This window comes from Hetaerina americana, unplaced genomic scaffold, assembly GCF_022747635.1.
Source record: "Hetaerina americana unplaced genomic scaffold, ioHetAmer1.1.p SCAF_20, whole genome shotgun sequence".
NCBI classification, from domain to species: Eukaryota; Metazoa; Arthropoda; class Insecta; order Odonata; family Calopterygidae; genus Hetaerina; species Hetaerina americana.
Window position 1 is genome coordinate 10,336,386 of NW_027286764.1, and position 17,534 is coordinate 10,353,919.

General features: G+C 39.2%; 1 protein-coding gene across 1 annotated transcript; it reads right to left on the bottom strand.

Moving 5' to 3' along the window:
* Positions 1-242: 242 nt before the first annotated feature.
* Positions 243-16,676, bottom strand: LOC139688529 (zinc finger protein 501-like). Its single transcript, XM_071586052.1, has 4 exons — positions 16,410-16,676; positions 16,060-16,230; positions 11,427-11,657; positions 243-2,769 (listed from the first exon to the last, which is right to left on the bottom strand). The coding sequence occupies exons 1-4, from the start codon at positions 16,542-16,544 to the stop codon at positions 1,957-1,959; spliced, it is 1,350 nt and encodes a 449-aa protein (XP_071442153.1). The 5' UTR covers positions 16,545-16,676; the 3' UTR covers positions 243-1,956.
* Positions 16,677-17,534: the final 858 nt, after the last annotated feature.

The following is a 17,534-nucleotide window of genomic DNA, read 5'->3' on the forward strand; positions in this document are numbered from 1 at the left end:
CCCCATCTGAATATCTAGACATATAAAGAAAGCCACAAATCCAATGTTATGATTGATTGCTTTGAAACTTTTTAATTAAATGAGAAAGCATATATTTACTAATGATGTTCATATATGTACCAAATAGAAAAAAGGAAATTTTTGCAAAAAAAGCTACAGAAAATAATACACAATATAAATAAATCAAACTATTTATGTGGAACATGACAGAACATTCAAAAAACTTGTTATTTTTTATGGAAAATACATTGATAGATCTTTATTGGTTCTTGAAACACGTATTTGCTACATGCATTGAATGCATCACATAGATTGTAAATATTCAGACAGACACAATTACAAATGAAATTGGAGATTAAATACAAATTATAAGAATCATAAATAAAAAAGGAACAGTAATGGCACACATAAGAATGATATTATTTATTTGGAGAGACGTGAATTCATTCACTGTGTAGACTTGATGTATGCACTGGGACTGATGAAGCTTAGATTTAAATTATAACAACTTCTCCATATCCCTTAGTTTTCCAGAGGCTCACACCAGCATCACAAAAGTTCTGAGCACACAAAGCAATGTGCTTTGGGCAATTATTCTGAATCCATTACACCCTCGAGCTGTACCTTTGAAGAAGGTTTGTATAAAAAGGATTGAAAACAGTTTTTTCCTCACATTTGGGTTAATTACAAAATTCAGTCCAACAGTTATTGAGTGTGCATATTATTGATATCGATTGATAAAATTAATGCACACCATTGTCACTTAAAATTTTTCAATGCAAAAGATCTGTACTAAACTCGTCCCAAAAGTCTTGACGGACGACCAAAGGCCAAGTCGAGTGCATGCTCGTGAAAACTTCCTGCAATGATATTGCAACAATACCCCATTACAGTCCCGACTATGCACCAACTATTTCCTACTCCCAAAAATGTTCCCTCAAAAGACACCACCATGGGACCCTTAGTGCCGTCAAAGAAGCTTACACATGTCCCCTTGAGGACGTGTTTCCATGCTCAAGGAATGTACTTGGAAGAATTTTGAGGCTTTGAAGAAATAATATAAGTGATTGGGTTACTTTCAGAGGAAAAAACACTCTGATATTATCACTCCATTAGCAGATAGTACTGTGTTCATCTTGTACAATTATACATAAATCTACCCATTTATCAAAATGGCTGAAAAAAGAAAATTATTGTGATTCGAATAGCCACAAAATTTCAAATGGATCACATGGATTGAAAAAGTGAAGTTTATTTGTTTCCTATTTATATTAAGCTCCTTGTTTTAAAACTTTGGATCCACACGAATTGAAATTGTTATTCTATGACCATATTTCCCTGTATTTTGCTAAGCCTCATACATTAGCACAGATAATCGAGATGTTAATCACTTCCCGAGTAGGAGGCAATACTGCTCAAATGAGACATGTTGGTTGAGCATAGTAATATTTATATAATAAGTAGCAACATCTGCCAGGAGAAATGCAGTTGACAACAGCAGGCTGTAGAGAAAAATGTTTCTAGGACACCACAGTGTGGCAGAGGAGGGTTACCAGTATTTAAATGATGTTTGCAAACTTAGACACTATCTCTGGCCATGGAATTCCAACTGAATCTGCAGATCACAGCAGATGGCGTTGAAGGTTTGACCAATTGCTCTTGCATATGGGATAAAAACGGATGAAATAGTTTTTGCTGCAAATAATATTATCACACTAGAGCCAATTATACATAGGTTGTATAAGCATCCATTTTTATTGAGAATTTCCCATGAAAAAAAAATTATTTTGGAGAAAAATTTCTTTTTTCCACAAAATGGTGAAAAGCCATTTATTATTTCTTCCTGGCAGAGTGAGGGAATTTGTTGGAAGAATTTTTGATTATCAATCAATCCTCAGAGTTCTAGTGAAGTCTGTCGCCTTAGCTCTCCTTTGGAGATGGACTCTTTTTGGAGATTCAGTCAGTTATTACCTGTTTGTGCAACTTCTTGTGCCTCATTAGGTCGCATGCATGTTTGAATGTTTTTGAACACATTCCACATTCATATGGCCTTTCGTCTGTATGTGTCAGCATGTGTCTCTTAAGGCTTGACCTTTCTGAGAATGCCCTTGAGCATATTGCACATTTGTGTGACTTCTCCCCATAATGTACACGCATATGGCGCATCATGGTTTGTTTGAGAGCAAATGATTTTGAACAAAACTCACATTCGTATGGCTTTTCACCAGTATGTGTCAGCACATGCTGCTCTATGTGTGTTTTTTGATGAAATCCTTTCAGACATATCTCACATCTATATGGTTTTTCATCCGTATGTGTCAACATGTGTCTTCTAAGGTTTGACGGATGTGAGAATGCTCTTGAGCATATTGCGCATTTGTGTGGCTTCTCCCCATAATGTAAACGCACGTGACGCATCATGGTTTTTTTGAGAGTGAATGATTTTGAACAAATCTCACATTTGTGTGGCCTTTCGCCAGTATGTGTCAACATGTGCTGATCGAGGAGTGGCTTTTGATGAAAACCTTTCGAACATATCTTACATTTGTGCAGCCATTCACCAGTGTGTGTCAGCATGTGTCTTTTAAGGTTTGACTTATCAGAGAAGGCTCTTGAGCAAATTGCACATTTGTGCAACTTCTCCCCAGCTTGCACACCCATATGACATGCTAGACTTTCATCCCCTTCAGGAATGTCAACATCTCTCTCCTCCTTGATGTCCACTTCCTCATTATAAGGCAACTGCAATTCTCCGTCTTCTGAATGGTCCTGTAAGATCAAAGAAAATCATTATAAGGTAGAGCATATCTGCAGAAAACATGAAACAAACGTCCCACCAACTGTCATTCTTAGACTGAAATTGTACAAAGGTATACAATTGATATAAAAATCAGTCATAATAATTTTAGCATTTACTTAATTGAAATGAATTATGTTTCTGTCTTCATAAATATTTCTCATCATGAATTACACCTTATGACATCAAATGATAATAAAATTTCCCACATTTCAAACACAAGTCAACAGGGTTGAAGTACAAGAGAGTTCAAGAATGAAAAGTATATTAAACTATGCATTTCTATAGGATTACCATAATTAAAAGGAGTATTTACATTCTCCAAGCCATTACTACAATCACAAGAATAGGTACTGCAGCCCATTACGTTTACTTCAGGTGAAGTTGAGAGGCAGGAAAACAAACATGATGGCACAAATGATGTCCGAGGGGCTAAAACAGGTGACCATGTTGTTGGATTGGTGTGGGATTTAGCCATTGCAGCAAAGCAAAAATTTAAAAAGGCAAACATAGTGATTAGTGGGATTATAAGAAGAAAAGATATTTGGGACTGCAAAATCGACTATATTGACGAGGGAATAGACTGGGTGTGTCAAAGACTAGGTTTATTCTTTGTTGATACAAACTGCTGGATTAGCGATGGCGATTTGGGGAGAGATGGTGTCCATCTAAACAGAAGGGGCTCCCATAAGCACGGAAGTCTACTAGGCAAGTTAATAAACACATACAAGAAGCAGGGAAACTTATAGGAGTCAACCGAGGTGATTTGGAGGTGGAAACCAACAGCCACCGCAGAGGCAAAATCTCTTTCTGTGCGACAGCCTCATACAACGGGGGAGAGTTCACAGAAGAGTCTGTCAGACAAAGAAGAACTGAAGCAGGGACCGGAAGCGGAGGGCGGAGGACACTCGACGAGCGCGAAGACGGGGAATGGCGAGGAACGACGGGATGTGTGGCGAGCAGAGTGTTACCCAGTGGCTCTACAAGCAGACCCGAGATTGTGCATGGTATAGATGGTAAAATTGAGGGTAAGGGCTTAAATATCCTCCAGGTAAACTGTAGAAGTATCCTCAACAAATCTAGGGAATTTGAGACTGTAATAGATGCTTGTAATCCCAACATCATAATTGGCACAGAATCTTGGCTTCACGATAGCATTACATCGGCCGAAATTTTTCCGTCAAATTACAATGTCTATCGAAGGGATCGACGTGGGAGGGGCGGAGGAGTATTCATTTGTGTTTGTAGCAACATAATAAGCTTTTTAGATTGGCAACAAAGTAACTGTGAGATGATGTGTGTAAGGATACGAGAAGCAGAAAGTAGAAAATGGTTCAAAATAATTGCTCTGTATAGAAGTCCAAGCGAAGGTATGCACTCGTTGGAGATCCTTGCTGATTATTGTTCTGAAAACCCCCAAGATAACATCATCATAGCAGGGGATTTAAACCTTCCAGAAATAGGGTGGGGGGGCAAAACAGCGAGTGGCGGGCAGGCACAAGATCTGGTAAATTGCCTCATTAACGAAGAAGGGTTTACCCAGGTAGTAAATAAGCCCACTAGGGGAGAAAATACCCTCGATGTTTTTCTACTTAGACCTCCAAACCCTATCATTAGTATAGATGTCTTTCCGGGAATAAGTGATCACGCAGCAGTGTGTGTTAAAATGGACTGGTATAGATCAACAAAAGGTATGGGGGATGAAAAGAAAATTTGGCAATATACCCGGGCAGATAGGGAAGGGTTCCAGGAATTTCTAAGGGGCAAGTTTCCTGAATGGGCAGCTAGTGGAGCGACCGTGGAGAAAATATGGGAAACATTCAAAGAAATAATTCTTGAAGGGCAAATGAAGTATGTTCCCATAAAAAATTTGAAACAGAACACGGATCCGGAGTACTACAACAAAACCATAAAAAAACTAAAGATAGCGGTAAGAAAGGCACACAGATTAAAGAATTAAAGTACAGATATGTCACACCATTACAGGACCTTGGTCTGGAACCTAAATAGGGAAAAGAAGGAGGCAAAGGAAAAATTTCTTATCAATGCAATTTCAAAAGACAACGCAACGAAATTTTATAGATACATGAGAACAAGGAAAGATAACAGGGAACGCGTGACTATATTAAAAACTAAGGAAAATGGTATTGTAACAGACACTGTAGAAATAGCAAATATGTTCAACTCCTGCTTTACGGATGTTTTTTGGGGAATAGAAAACAAAAAGAAAAATAAGGCTTGCCTAAATTGCTTGGAAACGACAGAGAACTTCATCAGCATAACAGCACCAAATAACCTACTGCCCTCGACAAACGGTATTATCTTGGAGGACTCATATTTTGTGAAAAAAATAAGGAGGATGAGGAAAAATAAGTCAGTGGGGCCAGATAATATCTCAATTGACATTCTAAAACTGGGTGATACCGCAATAGCTTTGTACCTGAGTCATCTATTCAAAGTAACTTTAAATAATGATGCCTTGCCCAATGATTGAAAAAAAGCAAATATTACACCAATTTTCAAGAAAGGGGATTAAACAATAGCCAACAATCATAGACCGGTAAGCATAACCTCAGTTGTTTGCAAAATAATGGAAAAAAGAATCGCTGACTACATTCGGGAATGGTGGGCAAGAGATACATGGCTATTCAAACACCAACATGGGTTTAGAACGGGATACTCGTGTGAAACGCAGCTTTTGGGATTAAGTCAATACATCGGCGATGCAATAGACGAAGGAAAGGAAGTGGATGCAGTAATTGTTGATTTTTCGGCAGCTTTTGACCGAGTGCCTCACGATAAATTATTGTTAAAGTTGGATTCGTTACCATTGGACTTGAGGGTAAAACAATGGATAAAAAATTTTCTCAGAGGCAGAACTCAAAAAGAAAAATTAGGGGATACATTTTCAAATGAGGCAAGCGTATTAGCAGGAGTTCCACAAGGTAGTGTTCTTGGGCCATTACTCTTCCTAATTTACGTAAACGATCTACCAAACAATTTACATTCCGAAATAAGACTCTTTGCCGATGACTGCATTATATACAGACGGATGTAACATGTAAATGACCACGTAATATTACAAAATGACATCGATTGCCTTGGTGACTGGGTTACAAATAATAATATGGGCATTAATATAAGTAAAAGTAAGCATATACAATTTTCAAATAAAAAGAATGCAGAAAAGGAAATTTACACCCTCTTTGGAGAAAGAATCCCATGTACTAGTCAATGCAAATATTTAGGCATTTATTTAACTAGGGATCTTGACTGGGGAGTCCAAGTAGATAATTTGACACGGAAGGCATTTAAAGTATTGCATTGGGTGATGAGAAATTTAAAAGGAAGTAGCGTAGCCACAAAAGAAAAAGCATATAAGGCACTGGTTATCCCTATCCTAGAATACTCCTCCATAGTATGGGATCCATATGAGGTGGGACATATTAAAAAGATAGAAAAAGTTCAAAGAAAGGCAGCAAGATATGTACTCGGAAGGTACAAAAGAACAGATAGTGTCACGGATATGTTAGATGTACTGAAATGGGAGAGTTTGAAAAATAGAAGAAAAAGGAGTAGGTTAGGCGCGATGTATAGAGTTGTTAAAAAGGACGAAGCGTGGGAATATTTATGGAAAGGGATAGAAAAGCCTAACTTTAAGGGAAAAAACGACCATAGCCACAAAATAAAAATAAGGACTCAAAAAACCAATAAGAAAAAATACTCTTTTTTAAATAGAACCATTATTGATTGGAACCAGCTGCCTGGAGGTTTGTTTGAGCCCTTTCCATCCAATTTTAGAAGTTTTAAGTTGAAATGTAAAGCAGCCACTGGGTAATAAACTTCATTGTAGTCATGAAAATATTGTTTGTATGCGATGTGGACGGCATTTTGTATGTGGTGTGGAAGTTTGTTTGTATGTGATGTGGAAGTGTCATTATGTAAAAATATTTTGTCTCTTATCTGTTTTTATGTGTTCGTATGTAATTTTCGTTGTTAGTAGTTATCTTTGACCGAACCTGACCGTTGCCACCAGGAAATTTGCCTAATTGCAACGTAATTGTGTAAATAAATAAATAAATAAAAACAACAAAGTATGATAGGGATGGCAAAATGGTGGAGAGAGGGCATTGTTGGTATAAATCTGAACGAGGCAGGAGAGAAGACAGATAGATGCAGAGAGCATACGGCAGTGTGATCCGGAACACTTTGACAAATGACAAGTTTTCACGTTCATCTAACCATTGGTAGTAGTATTAGGTGAAGTAATAGTACTAGTAGTTGTAATTAAGTTTTCTAGGGCCCATCGACATCCATGATTATTTCCGCCACTGTCAATAAATTTATACCCTCAATACCCTAGTAAGGAATAGTAAATAAATACATAAATACAAGGTGTGATCAGAAAAAGACAGGACTGATTTTACAACTTGTTTATTTTGACGGATACACCTTGATCGCACTTGTTGCCCTCAAAGTACGTGCCTTGGCTGACGACACACCATTGCCAACGTTTCTTCAAGCTCTTGAACCCTGCCTGGTAAGCCACCTTAGGCATCCTCTTCAGGTCCGCCATACAATTAGTTTTTCATGTCCACAATACAGCCGAATCCGCACCATTTCAAGGTTGATTTTAACTTTGAAAACAAAAAAAGTATGATGGAGCCACGTCTGTGTAGGGTGGCTATGTGATCATGGAAGTTCTCGTTCTGGCAAAAAACCCTGTCACTATCAGCGCCACGTGTGCCCATGCGTTAGTGTGGTGGAAAGGCGAAGCACTGTTTCTCTACACGTCTGGCCTCTTTTGGCTCACTGCGACCCTCAGCCTCTTCATAACCTTTATGTAGAAATCTTTGACCGTTTGATGTTAAGGGACATATTCGTGATGAATCCGCCGCCCTTCCCAATAGGGCCCAGGGCAGAATCCAAAACTAATTGTTCACTTCATCAGCTTTCTCCCTTAAAGTTAAACGGAGATTTTCCAGCACCAAATCATTCACCAATTTGGCATGCTTGGGGTCTGTGAAAGGTTTGCCAATCATCATTTGTCGAAGTTCTGCCCAATTTAGAAGGACTGCACCGCTCAAAACACTGGCTTCCACTCATAGCTTCATTAACAAAGGCTTGCTGAATCATTCCAAATGTCTCCGTAGCACTTTCACTGAGTTTGAAACAAAATTTCACTCGCACACGCTGTTCCTCTAGCTCCTTCATTGCTGCCATTGCACGCAGCGACGAACAGGTTAAAAAAATACCTACCGCTGCTGCTGTGTATCGACTTGACGTAAACAAAAGCAACACCTCTCGTTTTAGTCCTCAGATGTGACGCTAGATGGTGAACTGTCTCGTTTCGATCCGTTCAACAGTTCGTGCAGAATAAAATCAGCCCGTTATTTTTTTATCACACCTTGTACATAAATAGATAAATACATAAATAAATAAATATGTAAATATTCACAACCAAAAGCCATAAAATTAGGATACCACAAATATACTTGTCCCATCAGACCAGTTTCTCTTAACAATGTCAAAACCTTATTTAGAAGTTGGGATCATCCTTTTATAAATGAACCAAAATACCCCTTATTTAAAAATTTTTCTTTAGCCCCCTGGTATTTTTTGTAATGTGTCAAAATATGGTTTACCCTCGGGGACAGGGCTCAATCTTTGCAGCAAGGTTACACTTTTTCCTCCATGAAGAGAAATGTCTGTGAGAAGACACAGTACTCTACCCTCAAGCACATGATGGTGACATCTTCCGGAAGATTTTCCCAGAAGGAAGAGTGCCAAAAGTCAGGTGAACACAGTTTCCGCAAAGATAGGGTAAATAAACACATTTGTTTACTCTGTGGAGAAACAGAAGCTGTTCCCTTGCTACCAGTACCTCTACATATTTAGGGTCACCTGGACTTGCATGAAGGCATTTACGAGCCGTATCGACTAACTAAGTATGGCTAGGTAGTCCACAAAGAGTGATGCCATCACCGGGGCATTGATGCAATCCGTCACATTGTTTATTGCGATGGCAAATGACATCATGCTTAGCACTGATCCTTTAGGTACCCCCTTCTCCTGCATGAAAGATGCGGATAAATACTTGCTCATCCTTACTTTAAAAACACAGCTTGTTAACAGTTCATTAGAAAAAGGGCCATTTTGCCCCTAAATGCCCACATATGCATTTTGTTGAAAATTTTTGTCCCAACACACTACTGTAAGCCTTCTATGGGTTGAACAAGATTAGAGCGACGTGTTCGTAGAGAACATGCCACAACGGTAACTTTTAATGGAGCCACCCAATAATTTGCATTTCAATGCACCAATTTCAGGGTGTTAAAATCATTCACCTTGACCGGGATTCGAACCCCGATCCCTAAATTACTGGCCAACTGCTTCAGGCAGTTTAGCTATCGAGGCATCCTCTGACCTTTTGAGCATTTTAAGGAACAAATTTTTGTGATAAAATAACAAACATTTGACAAATTCCAAGAAATCGTTGACTTTGCCATATAGGTAACTTTTAACAGAGTCATCTGCTAACTTGCATTTCAATGCAAACATTTCAGTGTAAAAATCATAGTTTTTGCATTTTGTTTAAAATTTTATGCCATCAAACACTATTGTAAGCTTTCTATGGGTTGAATGAGAATAGAGCAACATGTTGGCATGGTAGAACGGATTCCTGGACAAAATTGTCAGTGCACACCACATGGTCCCATGTGAATCTCTACCGTCGTGAACCATCCTTAGTGATGAAAAGTTGTCACCTATCCAAGCACCAAAAGAGAAGTCAGTTGACCATTCTTTCTATTGCTTTGCACAGGCATCTGGTGAGAGAGGTGGGACTATAGCTATTCGGTCCATTTTTTTTTCTTGCCCTATTTAAGATCACCAATGGTTGATGGTATTGAAGGCCTACACCAATGGTTGATGGTATTGAAGACCTACACCAATGGTTGATGGTATTGAAGACCTACACCAATGGTTGATGGTATTGAAGACCTACACTAATGCCGCTTCCAGAATATGTCTGAGGAAAGTGTTGTGGATTCCATCCATACCTGGCTAAGTGCTATAGGAGTCTGTGATGACAGATTCCAGAAACAATACATATTTCATCCCTGGGCTTCCACACCCACCACGGAGCCACACACTCGGGATGACACCCTGCTTGATTGGAGTGGTCCCCAGGGCTAACTAGAGGGATATAACACTTCTGGAGTTTTGGGGTGGACCTTCAATGCAAGATCTCACCAAAACCACACCGGAATGAAAGGGTGACAGACGCCAATTGACCCAGAGTAGATAGCTCCCGACATCCCATTTACACGAAATCTGGGACTTAAGAGGGGTTCCCAACAGTGTCCTTCACAAGGCATTGCTGGTTGAGGGTTTGCGATTAAGGTTTTCTCTGCACCCTTTCAGTCGCCCCTAAAGACAAGCAGGGATATGCAGGAGTATCCTCAATCCCCGTACCCTCAGGTATCCTAGCCATTAGTATACTCGGAAGAACAGGAAGTGCAGTCATTCACCCTAAACTACACCCTACTCACATCAATTATTGCATCATTTCGTTTTTCTTGCACTACAAAGAAAGGTCACCCTTATCTTCTTTTCTTTCTCAAAATTCCCACAGTGCCTTCCGGCATTAAATGCATGAGGAGTTCCCCATCAGAGTTTATCGCCAATTTCCCTTTCATTTATGAAATCATACGATGAACACCGAGCATTACAATTACACCTATTTAGAGGTCTTTTGCCATGAAACTTGCCTAGTCCAATCAAATTTTCCAAGTATTACATTGGAAATATTTTTGCAATACATCCACTATAAACAATGCCCAAGGTTCATCTCAATTCCCTCCACAGTTGAATGCAGCATCCTCATTGCCACTGAATCTGTTCTTTCATTAACTAGACATGTACTCAAGTGCCGACACCTTCAGGTATGTGTAAGAGAGGGCAATTTCTATGTAACTATGCATACAGATTCCAAACTGCATTAATACCTAGGCAAGGATGCACCTCTAAACCCCATCTATTCACCGTCATTACAACCGATGCATATTTAGGAATATGGTCCACATTACAGGCAAATGGGGAACATGACATAAAGATGCATTTTCTGGATATATTTATTGTCCTTGACTGAATATGACCATTTATATAATGCAAAAATTGGCTTATATCTGTGCCTCACATACAACTCCTACAATTTTGGGTAATGCATTTTATTGTTAAACAATCAGGAATTATCATTTAATTTTATTAAATTTAATATAAAATACTTTATATTTATTTTTATTTGCATCATGTTTGCGTATATCACTCCATCATATCCCCAGGACAAAAAAAATTTGGTTGGTTGATAAAAAAAAATTTGTACAATATGAATTATATAACCAACTTCAATACTTGGCTGCTTGAATGTTGCTAACCATAATTATGAAGACATGATTCCATTGATTGCAATGGTTGATGGGAAAGTATATCCACAATTACTCAATGGGGAGTGAGAAAGGACATTAAAGGAAAAGAAATCTAGACAGATTGTCCCTTCAGTAGACAACACACTCAAAGAGACTACTTACAGGTTTCGGAACTCTAATGGATGTTAAATTACACTCACCAAATTCCCTGAATCCTCAATGTCTGAGCAGTGACTGTCACCTTCCTGCATTGATGGGGCAATGGACCAATCTATATCCTTCTCCATTGAAGCACAACATCCACTGGCAGCATCAGTGTCTACCTCTTCTTTGACAATAATCATGTCATCTTGGACATCCACAGCCCTGTTGTCAATAGCGTCACTGGCATTGGTGTCATCACCCACGTCTTTCTTGATCCCACCAGAACACTAATTGCAAAGCATACAATGTTAGCATTTAATTATGGCAGATGGTCAAACATTTCAATATAAGAGCACCGGGGCAACGAATCCTTTGACACAAACTATTTTATAAAATTCTGGCATGAGAAACATTTGAGAGTCCCTGATTTCACAAAAAAAGTACCACTTATGACAGACGGTAGTCAAATTCCTTGCAACTAACATTCATAAAAGGGAATACAGACTATTATATGCTGGTCCACCATTTAGGTTCAGGTTTTGGAATATCCAAAGACATGGAATTCTGTTGCTTTTCTTAACTCTGCCTAAGAAGAAAAAACCTCACACCATAATTTACACAAACAAACAAATTTGGTGAAAGGCATCGCTTATATTTGCAATGCATAATTACTTAATTCACTCACCTGAATCTCCACTCCATTCCAATTATTATCCGCCATCCAATTCACCCGAGAGCCCGCTGAATAAGTGTCCTCCATCTCAACCGTTGCCCTTTCCACGGGCCTGCTGCATGCCCACACTTTCCCTGACGTACCTTCAACCAACTCCTCTCCAGGCCTCTCAACACCCTTGTTGCCATGGCTCGGGACATCACTCTCCTCCTTATAAACCATAAACAATGTAATCAACTGGAAGGTCGGTTTGGTAGGTGACGGCAGAGTTTACCCCATACTAAGGCCCTAATGGCATTCTATGGCATTGTGTGCAATTGACCCATTAGGAGGGCATTTATAAGAGGAGGGAGGCAGATAATTTCTCTGTGTCATCTATGGTTTTGCAGGGACATCTATTATGCTGTTAAGAACCACACAGCTCGGGTCAATGGCAGGGAGTGCCCATAAAGGCATTCCAGGAATAGAAACTATTCCCTCTGGTCAGTAGTGTGTTAAGGTCAAATAAAAATGATCATGATAGAGTTTCATTATTTTATATGTATGGCTGACAGCCTCCCACAGACTAAAACATGACATTATCGAAGGGCTTATCCATTCCGATGTCCCTATAGCTGTGCTGGCAGGAGTAATAATAATTGCTCTTGGTAGGGTACCCCATGCCAGATAGGTCGAAGGTTAGGAGCCAGACGAAAGTTAGTCCGTGCAATGTCCGTTCCTCAGTGAGGTGTCTACAAAGGCATCTGACCCCAGTGGGGCGGCCATCACGTGATGGTGTCACGTTGAAAACACTAAATGGAAAACCCCCTCAATTATCATTTCCAAGATTAAAATGATGAACACTAACAAAAATATGAGTCCTGGCCATTACGTGGCACAGCCCAATTGCCTGTGTGTCATGCCCGGCAGCGGGGGAAGCAAGGCTTCTGCAGTCAACATCCCGCAAAGCCCTTGCAAGGGATAACCAACAGCAGCAGGACAGAAGCAACAGAAGAAGACCAATTTAGTGAGAATAGGCACTTGGAATGTTAGGACAATGTTGAGAACAGGAAAATTGGAGAATTTCAAATATGGAAAGGGGAAGTATAGATATTTTAGACCTATGCGAGGCGAGATGGAAAAATAGTGGGGATTAAAGGAGTAATAGTTATAGAGGATTATACTGTGGAGGGGACAAGAGCCAACGAAGGTTTGCCATACAATTAAATAAAGAGGTAGTAAGAAGCATAGTAACCATAGAACAACTAACGGATAGGATATTATTGCCTCAGATAAAAGCAGAACCAACGAATTTGGTCATTTTTCAGGTATACATGCCACCAGGCAACCATTAAGAGGATGAGGTCAATAGGATATGCAATCAGTTGGGAGGACATAATTGCGTGTGTTTCTGCAGGGAAACATTTGATAGTGATGGGGGATTGGAATGCCAGAGTATGCGAAGGAAGAGATGGCGATGAGGTGGGGAACTACGGTTTAAGCACGAGGAATGACCATGGGGAAAAAGCAGTGGAGTTCTGCAGGAGACGGGTTAGTCATCACCAACACTTGGTTTAGACACCACAAAAGCCAAAAGTATACACAGAAAATGCAAGGTGACTGAGAAAGGTATACTCTAGATTATATCCTCTTTAGGCTAAGTTATAGGAACAGTCTGATAAATACACACAGCTTTCCGAGAGAGGACGCAGACTCTCCTGGACCAAAATTCTAGTTGTTATGAAATGTAGCGTACATTACCAAAGAATTAGGCAGGGGCAGCAGGTTAGGAAATGGAATGTAGAAGAATTAAATGGATTCACCAGGAAGGAGTACCAACAGGCCGTAGAGAAAATCATGGAGGAGAGTAAATATCTGAGTACTATCAAAGAAATGGGATTGTATCAAGAAAGAGATATCGAATGCAGCAAAAGACACTATAGGAACCATATGGGAAAAGGACAAGGAAACAATTGGATCAAGGTGGAGATGATAACAAAGATGGAGGAGAGAAGAAAATGGAAGAATGCAAACACAGAGATAGGCAAAATGAAGTACAAAGACTTCAATCATAAATTGAGATGGGTAAAATATAAAGCATAATGAGAATGGTGGAAAATGCAGTGTGAGGATATGGAAAGTTTGGAGAGGGACGGTGAAATTGGTGCGCTATACAGCAACGTTAAATCACTATCAGGAAGTAAGAAGGGAAGATCTATGCTAACAATTACAGATAAGGCGGGTAAGTATAATAGTTGACACAGAAAAGATCCAAGAAATATGGAAGGAATATGCAGAAGAACTGTAGGGTAAAGAACTTAGGCCAACAAGGTTAGACATAGAAAAGGAACATTACAGAGATGAAGTTAGCTTAGGTCCAGATATACCTGACGATGAGATAGAAAGGGCTTTAAGAGAGATGAAACTAAATGAGACCGTGGGAGTGGCTAACATTCCTGCAGAACTAGTAAAAGGTTTAGGCAAATATGGCAGGAAAGAGTCTATATTGCCTTATTCGTAGTATCTATGAGGAAGGAATCTGGCCGCAAGACTTTGTAAGATCAGTTTTAGTTCCTATTCCAAAAAAGTTAAAGGCTACATCATGTGAGGACTACAGGACAATAAGTTTGATATCCCAGGCAGCTAAAGTTGTTCTCAAGATCATAAACAAAAGGATAGAGAGTAGGGCAAATGATTACTTAGGGGATGATCAGTTTGGGTTTAGGAAGGGGAGAGGTACGTGTGATGCCATTGCAGTAATGAGATTATTAATCGAGAGGATTATAGAATACAACCAGGAGGTATTTCCCATTTTTGTAGATTTCGAAAAAGCGTTCCATAGAGGGAATTGGGAAAAGCTAATGAGCATATAGAAGAAAATAGGGATAGATTGGAGGGAAAGGAGGCTAATCCACAACCTGTACATGTCTCAGAGTGCTCAGGTGGGAGTGGGGAAAGGGGAGTCCGGATGGGCAGTGTTAGGAGGAGGTGTAAGGCAGGGTTGCTCAATATCACCAGTACTATTCAACTTGTATGTGGAGGAAATGATAAAAGAGGTATGGGAAGAACAGGAAGTAGGAATGAAAGTTGGCGGGAAATTCGAAAAATCAGTTAGGTTTGCTAATGATCAAGCTTTCGTTGGTCATTAAGCCAAGGGTTTGCAAGCATTGCAGAGTGAATTGGAAATTCAGTGCGACAGGTATGGGATGAGAATCAATATTAATAAAACAAAAGTTATTCGATTATCTAGAAATAAAGAGGCTAAGCTAAGCATTAAATAGGAGGGTAAAAACCAGATCAGATAGAACAGTTTAGACGTATTCGAAGTGATATGTGTTACTGATCAACACCATCAAAGTAGTAGGGACGTAATGAGATTGCACTAGGCAAAGAGGTTTTCACAAGGTGGAGGGAGTTGATGACAACGATGTTGAGTAAGGATGTTAAGAAAAGATTCGTAAAAACTTTGATATGGAGCGTAGCTATGTACGGCGGGGAAACAAGGTCATTGAAGCAGGAAGATAGACGTAAATTGGAGGCTTTTCCAATGTGGGTGTGAAGAAGAATGGAGATGGTAAAATGGTAAAATGGACAGAGAAGAAAACAAATGATGAAGTACTTGGGATGGTGGGCAAAGAGAGGAGCTCGTTGGGAGAAATATTATGGATGCAGGAAAAATGGATGAATGGCGTATGGATCGGCAGTGGGATATTGGAGGCTACAATATAGGGGAGAATGTTAGGAAAACAAGGAAAGGGAAGGAACAGGATAGGAATGTTGGACGGGATGAAGGAAGGAAGTACTCAGAGATGAAGAGAGACTTGAGGTAAAGGAGGTTGCTGGATTGTCTTGTTAGGAGTCACAAAATATTTATTTGGTATTTTTGTCCATCCAAAAACCTACCTCAACCGGTAAATTACCTCATAATAATATGGAAGACAGAGATGACAGAGACATTGAGAAAAGATGTAACGAAATGTCCCTTTCGTGCAATGTGTTCGTGAATGACTTCGTTCAATGGAATGGATGAAACTGACCTCCTCTCGATTGGTTATCCAGCCTTTCGTAGCAGGATTGCACCCCTTTCGGATGCGATTGTAGAAAACGAACAAACACTCGGCACATCGCCGCTTAAATAGCCGGAATTCCGTCAGCTTCTCCGTGCAGTTAGAACACACCAACCAGGGATAATTTGTATCCTCCACAACCTAAGAAAATATTTTAAAAATTACAAATATTATCAACATACTGATCGATTCCTCTGCTGCCAATATCAATTCAATTTTTCCCAACAGCGTAGGGAATCTATACACCAATTGCTGATTACACGGAAGATCTCCGACAAACGTTATCAAACCAAGGACGTCCCACACGCAACTCAACTTACTTTAACATCTATTAAATCTTCTATTGTCTTTTCTAACATGAATTCCAAGTTATTATCCTGCTCGAAAATATTTATCAACAATCCACTACTGTTTAAACACAATCTGCAGATTTCAAAATCGGTTTTATCACACATTCTGATCGTTTCAAAGTACCTCGAATGATTTTCTGGACATTTTAATGTGAAAAATGTGATGCCATATTTCAATATTACGATAAGTAGTATTAAAAAAATGTTAAACTGAGAAATAGTAGCCCGAGCAATTAACTTCCCACTTCACCTCTGGCATTTCATTCTTCATCTGTTCCCTTTCTTATTAGTACTTCGAAGGGTGGATGGTTCAAAAGATTCACAATGTGTTTCGTTATGATGTCAACATGCAAGAATAACTATAAAGTTAAACATGCAATCGGTGTCCTACCGATAAAATATACTGCGCCATTATTCTATTCTGTTACTTCAGGGAGATATCTTTAATGAACGCCCTGAAGCGGGTGTGAAGAACACGTCCGAAAAATTTGAGAACTGGTGATGAAGTCTATTGACAGGCCTATGATTGTTTTCCAAGGTAACATTGGCCATTAATTTATTCGTAGGTTAGGTAATTCGCCTTCATTTAACGAAGGACTTGTCGAAACATATAAATTAGGTACCTTCTAAAGTCTCTATCACATCATCAAAATTATTGAGAGAATCTTATTTGATGAATAGTTAGCCTTTCGAAAAAAATAACCAGATGAAAGTTTGGAGTTGCAAAAACATTAAAATGAAGAATTTAATCAGGTATAAATTAAATAGTCTTAGAAAAAGGAAATGATTTGGATATCGTTACTTCGAAGATTGGCACCTGCAGTTATTTTAAAGATATAAAAGTTACTAATTGAACAATCAACGTACCATCATATAATTAAACCACTGAATCCTCAATACAAACCAGAGTTTTCAACGCCCTAGTAGGGATTCAGCGTTTGTTCCAGACAGAGAAAAAGTTGGCTCTGTAGAGGAGAGAGATGTGGAGGCCACATGATTTTTCCGGCAGAATATATTAGGAATATACTATAGGAAAGCAAAATTTTATATTTCCTTGCAGAAGAAAAGTTCCGTCGACATAATTTGTTCAGTTAG